At 60.3% G+C, this 14,955-nt stretch overlaps 1 protein-coding gene across 1 annotated transcript; it reads left to right on the forward strand.

Annotated features, from left to right (window-relative positions):
* The first annotated feature begins 164 nt into the window (after positions 1-164).
* On the forward strand, positions 165-14,260 carry LOC136006499 (zinc finger protein 362-like). Its single transcript, XM_065664532.1, is given in 11 exon segments — positions 165-210; positions 7,228-7,291; positions 7,406-7,544; positions 7,547-7,651; positions 7,780-8,101; positions 8,212-8,436; positions 10,319-10,356; positions 10,359-10,396; positions 10,621-10,764; positions 10,766-10,780; positions 12,890-14,260. Coding segments are annotated over 10 exon segments (1,206 nt in total). The 5' UTR covers positions 165-210; position 7,228; the 3' UTR covers positions 13,007-14,260.
* The last annotated feature ends 695 nt before the right edge of the window (positions 14,261-14,955 follow it).

Raw genomic sequence — 14,955 nt, forward strand, 5'->3', positions numbered from 1 at the left:
TGCGTGCGTGCGCCGATCTCCCGCACCCGTGCCCCCGCGGCGGGGGGGGGGGGGGGGGGGAGGAAGGCGGTGCCGTTCCCGTCTACGGGTGCGGGGCCGGGGCCGGGGCCGGGGGCCGGGGCCGGTGCGGGGCTGGGCGGGGGCAGGGGCGCCGGCGCCCCATCTTGCCCGGTGCGGCGGAGCGGCGGAACGGCGGCAGCATGGCTGTTGGTATAGGAAGTGTCTCTTTATCCTCACCCCTCCTTCACCTCGGGGGGGGGGGGGGGTCCCCCTCTCTCTCTGTATGCGCTTTCCCGTCCCCCCCCCCCCCCTTTTTTCATTTCACGTCGCATTTTGGGTCGGTTTCGGGTGTTTTGGAGCGGGTTTTCTTGCCTTTTCGTGTGTGTATGTGTTGTTTCTTCCCCCCCCCCACCCCCCCCCGCGGCTCGCGGCGCTGCAGAACATGGCGGCGGCCCCGGCCCCGCTCCTTTTTCTGCCATTTTTGTTTTCCTTTTTGTCTGCGAATTTTAATAAAACCGTCTGAGAATGTGGGGAGAGGCGGCGGTGGGGGGGAGGGGGGAGAGGGGAAAAAACACCGGGGGGGGGGATGGGGATGGGGATCCAGGCCGGGCCAACCCCCCCCCCCCCCTTCCCTTAACCCCCCTCCATCCCCATCCGTTGATGGCTTTAAAAGCACCGAAATGCGAGGAGAAAACGGCTTAAAAAGCCCCCCCCCCCCCCCCCAGCTCCCCTCCCAGGTTGAGGGTTTCAACTTCGCTCGACGGCAAAGTTCGCCTTTTTTGCACCTCTGCTGCTTGAAAAATCGCTGTTATTTCACCCGAATCCCCTCCTTTTACCCCCCCCCATTCGAGGAGGAAGAAGAAGGAAAAGGAGGAGGGAGGAAGGGGGAGGGGGGGGGGGGGGCAACATCCAGGCAAAATAACCCGGTTTTGCTGGATTTTCTCCGGTTTTCGCTCCCTCTGGATGGTCGAATGGAAAAGTTAATTGCGGCTGAACGTACCTATTCTTGTGGATGTTGCATGGGTTTGGGGGGGGCCGGGTGTTGGTTTTTTATGGCTTTTCCGGGGTTTTTAGGGATTTTTAGGGATTTTTATGGGGTTTTTTATGGGATTTTTCGGGACTCACGGCTTTTTCCTTGCAGGGGGTGGCAGCAGGAGCGCGTGGGAGGGGGGGGGGGGGGGGTCGGTTGTTGTGATTGTTAGCGTTCTCAATCTCGATTTTTATGGTTTTAAGCCCGTTTTTCCTCGCTTTCCGCGTTAACCGGTTTTGTCTCGCTGGCTGGAAGGGTTTAACGGGGGAGAAGGAGAAGGGGAAAAGGGAAGGGGGGGGCTGTGTTTTTACATGGCGTTTTGGCAGGAATGCGGCACAGCCCGAAGCCGAGCACCCAAAGCTCGGTGCCCGCCGAGCTCCCCCCCCCATCATCCCCTTTGGATCTTCCCCCGCATCCCATCCCCATCCATGATCTTCCCCAGGCCACACCAGGGGCCCGGGGGGGGGGGGGGGGGTGTGCGCGTGTGTGAAGGTTTTAACCCAGGAATGGGTTCATTTGCTGGCGTTTCGGGTTTTTTCCTCTCTCCTCCAAGGTCGGAGGATGCTCTTTTGGGGGGGGTTCTCCGTGCCCGTTGGTCAGACCCATTGGGTTTGTAACCCCGAGGCCTATGGAGATTATAAAGTGATTGTTGGGGGGGGGGGGGGGGGAGAAAAAGTTTTGGGGCCCCTCCCAGCGTGCGATTTGCCGAGGGGATGGATTTCGATCCCGATTTTCCAGCCAGCTCCGCATCCCTCATCCTCACGAGAAAAAAAAACCCCACCGAAAACACCGCTTTTCATCATCATCATTATTATTATTATTATTATTATTCCCTATTTTTTGGTGTGTTTTTTCCCCCTTTTTTTCCCCCCCCTATTTCCAGGGAAAACCCCCACACGTCCCCACGGGTCGGGTAGGTCGGAGCCGCTTCGCTTTTGTTCCTCCTCCTTCCTCCTCCTCCTCCTCCTCCTCCTCCTCCTCCTCTTCCTCTTCTTCTTCCTCCGCTGCGGGATCTGGCGCGCCGGGGGCTGGCGGTGGGTTCGGGGGTGTGTGAAGTTCTCCCCCCCTTTGTCCTCCCCCCCCATAGAGAAACGCCCCACGTGCGGCACCCCGGTCTCAGCTAGAGCTGGAGATGGACGCGGATAAGGGGCAAGCAACGCCAGTACTCGCAGAGGTGAGGCATGGGGCTATGGGGAGATGCTGGGTGGGGGGGGGGACGGACACGGGGATGGACATGACCCCCCATAGGCACCCATTTACACCCTGAACGGGCACGGATGTGGCTCCGTGCCCCCCCCCACCCCACGGGGGTTAGGTGTGGGTGTGTTGCTGGAGGAGCGGGGGCCGCCCCAAGGGTGGGTTTTGGGGGGGGGCCCCCTCTGTGGGTTCGCAGTGTGAGCGGTTGCGGTTTCTGTTGTGCGAGACGGGGATTGATGGGCCTAAAATCTCCCTTTTCTCCCTCAAATCCCATTCCCCCCCCCCCCCCCCCCCCTTACTGTTTTTTCCCTTAAAACTGTGGATTTGGGGTCGGCGAGTGTGATGTCACGACAAGTGCATGTTGGATTCGGTGTCTCCTCGGGGTGACCCCCCCCCCACCCCGTGCCTCTGTTTCCCCACCCGCCGGCACCCATGGGTGCTCTCCTGGCTGCTATGGGGGGGGCTGGTTGCCCCCCACCCCCGATCTGTCTGGTTTGTGGGGTGCTGGCTTTGCCTTTGCTGGTGTGTTTTAGGGGCTTGGGGGGGGGGGGGGGGCACGTTACCAGCACCGGTGTGTTTTGATGGGGGGGGGGGGATGCCCTGTGTTCAGCGCGAGCATCACCCCACGGGCACCAGGTTTCCCTATGGGGTGTCCCCGTGTGCCTGTGGGTGACGGGACAGGACGGGCACTGATTGAGCCCCATCCTCCAGGAGCATCTCCATGGTCCCCCCCTCTTTGGTGCTCCCCGGCTTCGGCTTTGCTTGGCTCCTCATCCCTGCGCTCCCCCACCTTCCCCATGCGGGGACCCCCATCCCAGGATGGGGTTTTCCTTGGGGCTGGATTTGGCTGGAAAACCGCAGGAGAGCCACCAGCGAGCGGCCCCTTCGGGGGGGCGGAAGCTGGGGGGGGGGGGTGTGTGTTTAATTGGTTCCATCTTGGGTGAATTCTTCTGGCGCGCGCTCTGTGTGTGTCCCCCCCCCTCCCCGAGCGATGGGGTTGGGGGGGGGGGGGGGGTTCGGGGTCTCGCCCGTTGCGTTCTGCGCCCTCTGCTTTGGGGGGTTCGTCCCTTTGGGATGGGTGGCCGCGGCTCTGGGATGGGGGTTTTTGGTCGAGGGGCATTGGCTTTCCCTTTGGAAACCCGCCCGCTCCATGCAAACCCATTGGTGTAATGGGGGAGGCTGTACGAGCGCGTCCTTATGGGGGGACAGAGGGGCTGTGTCCTTATGGATGGTGGGGGGTGGAAACTGAGGCACGGCGCGGAGCAGACCCAGGCTCTGCCCTTACCCGGTGGCGGTGGGGACGTGGGTCTGTCACCATCCCCGCTCTGCCCCACGGCTCTGAGCGTGTGCTTGGGGGGGCAGGCATCGGGGGGCACGCACCCCCGCTTGGCTCTCACCCGCCGCGCTCGCATCGGCTTTCCTGCGCGCGCGCCGCTTGGCACGGGGAGGGGCGACGGGGACAAGACGCTGCGGGCTGTCCGATCACCCCCAACCCCCGTTTCCAAGCACCCCCCCTTTTACACCCCCGTTTGCCGGTGCTCGCTCGCTGCCCTCGGCGTCGCCGTGCCCCGGGAGCGGCCCCGTTTTCCCTCGGCGGTGCCGTGAGAAAAGAAATCTCTTGTTTCTTTTTATTTCAGCGAAGGCGAGGACAGAGAGGGCTGCCAAGGTAGAGGCGTTCCCTAGAGAACTGTAGCTTGACTTAGCGGCAGTTGGGTAGGAAGTTGCTGTAGTGAGCTCGTGCCCACCCGTGCCATCATCTACTCTCCCATCACTCTGGAGCCTCCTCGACGCGTCTCCCCAGGCAGCTGCGGCCACCTGGCTCCTGAGGCCAGCCTGTGTGAGTACCAAAACACCGGCGGCGTCCCCCATCCCCGTTCCCCCCGTGTCCCCCCCCACTCCAAACCTCAGCATCCCCCCCCCCCCCTCTCGCCCCGGCTTCCGCCGTTATCCCGGTCCTCGGATGGGTGCTGCGGGAATCCGGGGTTCAGCCCCTGGCTTTTGCGGCTCTCTGCATCCTCCCGCTTCCTCTTCGGCATCCCCGCGCGCTCGGCGGCTGCTTTGCCTCCTGCATCCCTCGGGGACACCCCTTCGGCATCTCCCTTGCTCTTGCCCAGGAGAATGCTCGGTGCCAATGGAGAGCTGGTACCAAGGGGGGGGGGTTCCCCCTGCTCAGCCAAAAACTGGGGTGCAGGGAGAGCCCCAACACCCCCCACCAGCCCAGCAGAGCCGCGCTGCAGCATTCCCATCCCTCATCATTTCCATTTTAATGGATTTTCTTCCCTTTTTTCCCTCCCTTTGCTGCATGTCAGCTTCCCATTTTTCATAGTTAGCTGAGAACATAGGAGAAGGGGAGGGTTTACGTAGATAGATTTTCATGTTTATCCTACCTGCTTTCCGCTCCCCCCCCAGCCATCCCGGCCCCGGAGGGGGGCAGCCGCTGCGCTCTCTCCAGTGAAACATTCCAGCATCAAATCGCGACAGGAACAGGGAATTTCGCCTTCTTTTGCCGCTGGTTCTGGCACGCCGACCGTTCCTTCCCCCGTTCTTCCGGGCAGGTCCAAGCTTTTCCAAACCCTCCATCATTCATTGACAAGCCCCCCCCAGGAGGAGGGCAGGAGCAGGGACGCACGTGGGATATTTGTGCTTTCCTCCCCAAAAACGCTCTTCGGGCCTTTGCCACCCGCTTCCGGCTCCTGGAGTTGGTCACAGTGATTCCTGCTGCATCCCCGTGGGCACTTTGCATCCTTCTTGGTGCCACTGGTGGCTCCGTTGGAGCCTGGCGCGCTGTTGGGATAGGGAGAGGGATTGGAGGGATGGAGCGATGGATGGATGGAGGGGTGGATGGATGGATGGATGGAGGAATGGATGGAGCAATGAGATGGAGGGATGGATGGGAGCGATGGATGGAGCAATGGATGGAGGGACGGAATGGAGCGATGGAGGGATGGATGGAGGAATGGGATGGATGGATGGAGGGGTGGATGGATGGAGCGATGGATGGAGGAATGGATGGATGGATGGATGATGGATGGATGGGAAGGGACAAGAGGGAGGTCGCATGGTACCTTCTGTGCTGGGGAGCTGCTCCAAAACTCCCTTTTCTAATCATAGCTCCCTCTTCCTGGTTTCCCACACCGTTGGGTGCCGCCGGAGCGGTGGGGTTCGGACCGGGGTGCCTGGAGCCTGTCCCCAGCATTCCCAATGCTCCGCATCCCGAGTGATCTCATGTTATATATAGGTAGACAGTGGGTGGGCAGCGCATGGGTCCGTATATAACTATAGGATAGCTGGCGATGGGCGCGTGGGGAAGCGCATTCCCTATCCCGGAGCAGGACTCCCAGCTCTGCTTCCGCAGGGAGGCTGGGGGATACAGCGGATGGAGGGCAAACAGGCGGAAAACCAACCTCTATTGTGAGCATCCGGGTCTGGTTTTGCTCCAGACCCCCGAAATTCGGTGCATGGGCAGCCGGGAGGTGCCGGGGAGCGGTTTGAGGTGGGAAAGGGGAGGTTTGGTCCTGGCGTTGGGCTCTGCCATGGAAACGGTTCCCGTTCCTCGGTGCTGCCGACAGCTGCGGTTGCGTTGGTTCGGGGCACCCCAAAACGCGCCTGTTCTTGCGCTGCGCCGGATCACCGGGGTCGTGCCCCGAAACTGAGCCTGGAGAGGGCTTCCTCGGGGAGCAGGGATGCTCGGGGATGCAGCGGCACCGTTCGGAGGAGCCCGGGGGCTCTCCCTACCTCGGTTTCCCCGGCTGCTGGTTCCCTGCCACCAATCCCGACACCCGGAAGGCCCTCGGGATGCGCTGTGCCGGAGGCGCCGGGCTGGTTGGTCCCAGGATCCTGGGGGATGCATTGCGCTGGGGGGGACTTGACCCTCAACCGCAGGGCGCGGTGATGCCCGTTCACAGCAGCGTCATCTCCCCGTCCCCTCCCGGCTGTTTCCTGTTATCCAGAGGTGGATTTTGGGTTAATTCCCAGTTAATTCCCAGTTAATGTCCCCAGAATGTTGAAGGGTCTCGATAAACCCCCTGGGCCCGCTGTGCCGGCTCTGCCGTGGTTCTGCCGTGGTTGTGCTACGGTTCTGCTGTGGTTCTCTGTGGTTCTGCCGTGGTTCTCTGTGGTTGTGTTATGGTTCTGCTGTGGTTCTCTATGGTTCTGCTGTGGTTCTCTGTGGTTGTGTTATGGTTCTCTATGGTTCTGCTGTGGTTGTGTTATGGTTCTGCTGTGGTTCTCTGTGGTTCTGCCATGGTTCTCTGTGGTTGTGTTATGGTTCTCTATGGTTCTGCCATGGTTCTCTGTGGTTGTGTTATGGTTCTCTATGGTTCTGCCATGGTTCTCTGTGGTTGTGTTATGGTTCTCATATGGTTCTGCTATGGTCCTCTATGGTTCTGCCATGGTTCTCTGTGGTTGTGTTATGGTCTCTATGGTTCTGCTATGGTTCTCTATGGTTCTGCTATGGTTCTTGTATGGTGCTGTTATGGTTCTGCCATGGTTCTCTATGGTTGTGTTATGGTTCTGCCATGGTTCCCCTCTGGTTCTGCTGTGCTTCCGCTGTGGTTCCGCTCTGGTTCTCTATGGCTCTGCTGAGCTGCCTGTGGCTCTCGCCGGTCCCTTCACTTGCCCGTGGCCCGTTCCGGGTGCGGGGCTCAGCCGGACGCGCCAGGGTTGCTGTGGGTCCCGTGTGCCGCCGTCCGCTCGCCCTCTGCCCTGGCCGTGTTCCCACCCCCCTGCTCCCCCCCGGAGGAGCAGCGGATCCGGGGTTCTCCTCCCAAATTCCACCCCCTCCCTGCCCCCTCGCCGAGCTGCCTCCTCGCTGGCGTTCCGGGGTCTTCCAGGCAGGAATGCCCTGGATGCTGGGGGGGGGGGGGGGTTCCCTGCTCCCCGAGCCCCAGGGCTGTGTCTTTGGGGCTCGGTGCGGTCCAAGCCCGCAGGGGGGGATGCGGGAGATGGGGTCCCTGCGGTGCCCGGTGCTATTCCATGACCATTCCCATCTCTCCCTGCAGGATGGCGGAGCCTCGCTTCAACAACCCCTACTTCTGGCCGCCCCCCCCTACCATGCCCAGCCAGGTAGGACCCCCCCCCCCCCCCCCAGCTCCAACCCGGGGCTGGGATGGATGCACAGGGAAGGGGATGCAGAGGGGAAAGGCTGGGGGTCCCCTGACCCTGCCCGGTGTCTTCCAGCTGGACAACCTGGTCCTGATCAACAAGATCAAGGAGCAGTTGATGGCGGAGAAGATCCGGCCCCCGCACTTGCCCCCCACGTCGGTGGCGTCGCAGCAGCCGCTGCTGGTGCCGCCGTCGCCCGCCGATGGTGGCCAGGCATCATGTCCCTGCCCAAGCTGCAGCAGGTCCCCGGGCTGCACCCTCAGGCCGTGCCCCAGCCCGACGTGGCCCTGCACGCGCGGCCGGCCACCAGCACCGTCACAGGTAAAGCCCCATGCGGGGCAGCCCCTTCTATTGAGGACCCTGCAGTGAGAGAGGAGCAGGGGGGGACCCCCTCATAATGAAACACCCCCCCCCCCAACGTGTTCTCTTTGCCCCCCCCCCCCCCCCAGGGTTGGGGCTGGCATCCCGTGCGCCCGCGGTCAGCACCTCGGAATCCAGCACGGGGACCGGCACCACCACGCCATCGACCCCCACGTCCACCAGCCAGAGCCGCCTCATCGCCTCCTCGCCCACCCTAATCTCAGGAATCACCAGCCCCCCCCTCCTCGACTCCATAAAGACAATCCAGGGCCACGGCTTGCTGGGGGCACCCAAGGCCGAGCGGGGCCGCAAGAAGATCAAGGCGGAAAATCCCTCGGGACCGCCGGTGCTGGTGGTGCCCTATCCCATCCTGGCCTCGGGGGAGACCGCCAAAGAGGGGAAGACGTACAGGTAGGCACCCCCCAACCCGCTCGGGGTGGGGGGGATTGGGGCCGGTGGGGTGCCCCCCCCCCCCCTCAGCCCAGCCGGTCCCTGCGGGGTTCGCTCGCCCCCCCCTCCAGGTGTAAGGTCTGCCCCTTGACGTTCTTCACCAAGTCGGAGATGCAGATCCACTCCAAGTCGCACACCGAGGCCAAGCCCCACAAGTGCCCCCATTGCTCCAAGTCCTTCGCCAACGCTTCCTACCTGGCCCAGCACCTGCGCATCCACCTGGGCGTCAAACCCTACCACTGCTCCTACTGCGAGAAGTCCTTCCGGCAGCTCTCCCACCTCCAGCAGCACACCCGGTGAGGGCACGGTGGGCCCCGCGCGCCGCGGAGCCCGGCTTCCCTTGGTGGGGGGGGCGGTGGGGGTCCGCGCCCCGCGTCTCTCGTGACGCCCTCGTTGTCCTCACTGCGCTCGTTGTCCCCGGCCGGCACCTTCGCCATCCCCTCCGTGCTCGGCCATCCCCACCGCCGTGGTCATCACCTTCATTGAGCCCACCATGGGCATCGGTTGCCACCATGCCACCCGTCCTCACCGCACTCATCCGTTCCCCCCATGCCTGTTGTCCCCATCGCACTCATAATCCCCATAAGGCTCAACTTCTCCACGACCTTCATTAATCCCACCAGGCCAGTCCATCCCCACCACGCTCATCATCCCCATCTGCATCAATCCCACCGTGCTCATCTGTCCCCCCCCACACCAATCCACCTTCACCATGCTCATCATTCCGGTACCTTCATCATCCCTACCACCTTCGTTGTCCCCACCATGCTTATCATCCCCATCACGGTCATCATCTCCACTGTTCTCATCACCCCCATCACCTTCTTCATTCCTGCCATGCTCATCCATCCCCACCACTCTCATTATCCTTACCATGCTCACGTCTCCACCACCTTCATTGACCCCATCACACCAATCCATCCCCACCATGCTTATCATCATTACCATCTTCGTTGACCCCACTGTGCTCATCCATCTCCATCACACCAATCCATCCTCACCACACTCATCATCTCCTGCATCTTCATCATAGAATCACAGAATGGTTTGGGTTGGAAGGGACCTTAAGATCATCCAGTTCCGACCCCCTGCCATGGGCAGGGACACCTCACGCAGCTTTCATGTCTCTACCACCTTCACTGTCCCCACCATGCTGATCATGCCCCCTGCCTTCATCATCCCCACCATGCTCATCACCTCTTCCAGCGCCTTCATCATCCCACCATGCTCCTCCATCTTCAGGGTGCTCATCATCCCTGCCGCATTCTTCATCCCTGCCATGCTCATCCATCCCCACCACGCTCATCATCCCCATCGTCTTCATCAGTCCACCATGGTCATCTGTCCCCATCACACCAATCCGGCTTCACCACCTTCATCATCCCTACCACCTTCATTGTCCCCACCATCCTTATCATCCCCATCACGGTCATCATCTCCGCTCTGCTCGTTGCCCCCAACACCTTCTTCATCCCTGCCATACTTGGCCGTCCCCACCATGCTCACAGTCCCCACCATGTTCATGGTCTTCACCACCTCTGCTAACCCCACCATGGTTGTCTATCCCCACCACACCAGTCCATCTTCATCATGCTCATCATCCCCACCACACTTGTCTATCCCCACCATGCTTACTGACCTCACTACCTTTGTCCTCCCCACCATGCTCATCATCTCCAGCACCTTCATCATCCCCACCATGCTCATCCATCCCTACCACATTATCATCCCCATTGCCTTCATCATCCCCACCATCTTCATTTGCCCCACCACGGCCGTCTGTCCCATCATGCCACTCCATCCTCGCCACACTCATCATCTCCTGCACCTTCATCATCCCCATCACACCCATCTCTTCCCACCACCTTACTGTCCGCGCTGTCTTCATCGTCCCCACTACGCTCATGATCTCCAGCACCTTCCTCATCCCCACCATGCTCATCCGTCTCCACTGTGCTCATTGCCCCCACCGCCTTCTTCATCCCCATCACACTCATCTCTTCCTTTATTGTCCCCATTGACTTCCTCATCCCCACTGCACTCCCCATCTCCAGCACCTTCATCATCCCCACCATGTTCATCCCCTCCAGCCCCACATCTCCCCCATGCCCCTTTGTGCTCTTTGCCCCCTGGTGCCACAGCGGTGGGGCATGACCTGATGTGTCCCCCCCACTGCAGCATCCACACGGGCGACAGACCCTACAAGTGCCCGCACCCGGCTGCGAGAAGGCCTTCACACAGCTCTCCAACCTCCAGGTCAGTGCTGGGGGGTACCCCAGGATGGGGGGGGGTACCCCAGGATGGGGAGGGGGTACCCCAGGATGGGGAGGAGGGTACCCCAGGATGGGGGGGGTACCCCAGGATGGGGAGGGGGGTACCCCAGGATGGGGGGGGTGGTGGATTTGGGGGCACCAGAGCCCCCCAGTGTGGGGCAGGGGGGGGTCGTGGCTGCCATGACCCCCCCCGGTGCCACTCCGCAGTCCCACCAGCGCCAGCACAACAAGGACAAACCCTACAAGTGCCCCAACTGCTACCGGGCGTACACGGACTCGGCCTCGCTGCAGATCCACCTCTCGGCTCACGCCATCAAACACGCCAAGGCCTATTGCTGCAGCATGTGGGGCCCGCGCGTACACCTCGGTGAGAGCCGGCGCCCGGAATGCCCCGAAACCACCCTGAAACACACCAAAACCACCCTGAAACACCCCCAAAACCACCCCAGAACACCCTGAAACACCCCGAAATGCACCAAAACCACCCAGAACACCCTGAAACACCCCCAAAACCACCCCAGAACACCCCAAAACCACCCCTGAACACCCTGAAACGCACCAAAACCACCCCTGAACACCCCAGAACACCCTGAAACACCCCCAAAATACCCTGAAACATCCCGAAACACCCTGAAACACCCCATAATGCCCGCAGAACACCCCAAAACACCCCCGAACACCCCATAACACCCCCAGAACACCCAGAAACACCCCCAAAATGCCCTGAAACATCCTGAAACACCCCATAATGCCTGCAGAACACCCCAAAACACCCCCAAAAACCCCCAGAACACCCTGAAACACCCCCAAAATGCCCCCAGAACACCCCCAAACACCATGTAACACCCCAAGAACACCCTGAAAACACCCCCAAAACACCCTCAAAACGGCCTCAAAACACACTAAACCACCCCCAACCACCCTCAGAACACCCCATAACACCCTGAAACACCCCAAAACACCCTGAAAGACCCCAAAATGCACTGAAACTACCCTTAAACACCCCAGAACACCCTGAAACACCCCATAATGCCCCCAGAACACCCCAAAGCACCCCCAAACACCCCAAAACACCCCCAGAACACCCTGAAACACCCCAAAACACCCCGAAACACTCCCATACCAGCCCAGAACCACTGCTTGAAACACCCTAGAAGACCCTGGAACACCCCCGAACCAGCCCCAGGAACACCCTGGAAGCCGTCTGAACCCCCCCCAAACCACCACCCAAAGAACCCCAGACCACCTCAAAAACACCCCAAAACCACTCCAAAACCTCCACAATGCCCCCCAAACCTCCCAGAACTATTGCACCCCCCAAACACCCCAAAAACATTCCAGAACACCACCGAAACACCCCGAAACACCCAAAACCCACCCAGAACACCCCAGACACCCCACAACCACCCAGAACCCCCTCCAGATGCCCTCAGAACCCCCTCAACCCCATCACTGACCCCCCCAAATGCCATCGACCATCAAGCATGCCAGAACACCCCAAAACCCCCTCAGCCCCCCCGCTATCACTGGCTCCCGCAACCCCATCACCACCCAGACCCCACCAGAACCCCCCAACCCCATCCCTGACTCCCCAAATCCCATCATTGACCATGAAACCCCCCAGAACCCCCCCCAAACCCCATTATAGGACAATGAAACACCCCCCAAAACCCCATTATTGACCATGAAACCCCCCGAAAACCCCATTATTGACCATAAAAACCCCCAAAACCCCATTATTGACCAGAAACCCCCAGAACCCCCCCAAAACCCTATTATTGACCATGAACCCCCTCAGAACCCCCACAAAACCCCATTGTTGACCATGAACCCCCCCCGAAAACCCCATTATTGACCAGAACCCTCCCAAAACCCCATCATTCACATGAAACCCCCCCAGAACCCCCCCAAATCCCATCATTGACCATGAAACCCTCCCCTGAACCACCCCAAAACTCCATTATTGACCATAAAACCACCCCCGAAAACCCCATTATTGACCATGAAACCCCCCAAACCCTATCATTGACCATGAAACCCCCCAGAACCCCCCCCAAATCCCATCATTGACCATGAACCCCCCCCGAACCCCTCCAAAACCCCATTATTGACCATGAAACCCCCTCGGAACCCCCTCAAAACCCCATTATTGACCATGAACCCCCCCCAAAACCCCATTATTGACCATGAACCCCCCTAAAACCCCATTATTGACCATGAAACCCCCCAAAAACCCATTATTGACCATGAACCCCCCCAGAACCCCATTATTGTCCATGAAACCCCCCCAGAACCCCCCAAAACCCCATTATTGACCATGAACCCCCCCCAAAACCCCATTATTGACCATGAAACCCCCCTAAAACCCCATTATTGACCATGAAACCCCCCCAGAACCCCCCCAAAAACCCCATTATTGCCCATGAACCCCCCCAAAACCCCATCAATGACCGTTCCTCTCCCCCCCCCCAAACAGGAGACCTACCTGATGAAGCACATGTCCAAGCACACGGTGGTGGAGCACCTCGTCAGCCAGCACTCGCCGCAGAGGACGGAGTCTCCCGGCATTCCCGTACGGATCTCCCTCATCTAGCAGGGCTTGGAGCAAAGGAGGGGGGGGGGGGAAAAGGCACGGACAGGATCATCCCCCCCCCACACCCCCAACATTGAGGAGGAAGAGGAGGAGGAAGCAGCCCCCCCCCCCCCCCCCCCCCGCAGCACCGCAGCCCGGGGCCGTGTCCCCGCAGGTTTGGTGATGCCCAAAGACGGATTCGGAGCACTTTGAACCTCTGCGGTTTGGTTTGGGTTTGGGGGGGGAGGGGGCAAAAGGGGGGGGGGCAAAGGGGGGGTCCCCCCCTTGTCCTGCCGTTCCCCCCCCCCCCCCCCCCCGGTTTGGATACAAATATATATATATATTTATTGGCCAAGAACTTGGTGCTGCTACAAACCAGGAATGAGCCCCCCCCCGGGTGGCAAAACACCCCAGATGGGGGGGGCAGGGGGGGTCTCATCGCTGCCCCTGCCCCCCCCCAGGACTGAGAGCAGGGCCCCCGCTTTGGTTTGAAACGTTTTGGGGGGGTTGGTTTGGGGTTTTAATGCGGTTTTAGTTCGGGGGGGGGCCCTTCAAGGGCAGAAGCAGCCGCTGGGCCCCCCCTTTTCCCTTCACCCCCCCCACCCCCCAGATCCCTTGTTACTGGAGGGGGGGGGGGGAACACACACTCGCTTTGCCTTGTGCCTGCCGGCCCCGGGCGCCTGTACATAGACCCATGGGGGGGCCAACCCCCCTGTGCCCCCCCGTGTTATTTTTTATACACTTTTTACGCCTTAAACTCACCCTTTCTTTGGGATTTTTATTGGTTTTTTTCCCATGGGGGTGTTTTATTTCCCTCCTTTATTAAGTTTTACCCCCCCCCTTTATTTTTTATCCCTCCCCCCCCCGTTATTTTATACCCCCCCCTCGATGTTGTACTCCCCATAGTGTAACCTCATTGTCCGCATGTTAATACCTGTAAATACGCCTCTTCTACAGTAAACCCCCCCTGTCCCCCCTGTCCCCAATTTGGGGGCTTTTTTTTATGTTCCTGATGGAATCCTGCCCCCCCCCGCCCCCCCTAGAGTTAGACCCAACCTTGTTAAAAAAGGGAAAATGAGGAAAAAAAGGCAAAAAAATGTGAAGAAAAGGAAAAAAAAGAGGAGAAAAAGAAGAAAAAGGCAAAAAAGCCCCCCCCCCCCCCGTGTTGTGGGTGATGGAGCAGGCGGGGGGGGGGGGGGAATGGGAGAGGAGCGTCCCCCCCCCTCCCCCCCCAGCACCCGCAACAGAATAAACCAGAGCAAAAATTAATAAAAATCGGGTTTTTTTGTGGGTTTTGTGGAAAATTGATGGGGATGGGGGGGTCGGGGGGGGTGGGAGGGGGTGGCCCCGTGTGCCCCCTACGAGGCCTGGGGGTGATACGGTGGGAACAGTGCGGGGCGGGGGGGAGAATCCATCACCATTGGGGACATCTCATTGTGGGTACCAGCTCTGGGGATGCAGCATCACTGTGGGTACCAGTGCCAAGGAGGTGCCACCGCCCTGTGGTGGCCACCAGCAATGGGGACACAGCACCGTGGTGGCCACCAGCAATGGGTACAGGGCACCATAGTGGCCACCAGCAATGGGGATATAGCAACCCTGTGGCCATCAGCAATGGGGACATAGCAGCCCTGTGGCCACCAGCAATGGGGACACAGCACCGTGGTGGCCACTAGCAACGAGGATGCAGCACTGTGGTTGCCACTAGCAATGAGAACATGGCACCATGGTGGCCACCAGCAATGGGGACATAGCAGCCCTGTGGCCACCAGCAATGGGGACACATCACCGTGGTGACCACCAGCAATGGGGACACAGCACCGTGGTGGCCACCACCAATGCAGACATGGCACCATGGTGGCCACCAGCAATGAGGACACGGCACCGTGGTGGCCACTAGCAATGAGGACACAGCACTGTGGTTGCCACTAGCAATGAGAACATGGCACCATGGTGGCCACCAGCAATGG

Source organism: Lathamus discolor, unplaced genomic scaffold, assembly GCF_037157495.1.
Source record: "Lathamus discolor isolate bLatDis1 unplaced genomic scaffold, bLatDis1.hap1 Scaffold_253, whole genome shotgun sequence".
Lineage (NCBI taxonomy): Eukaryota > Metazoa > Chordata > Aves > Psittaciformes > Psittacidae > Lathamus > Lathamus discolor.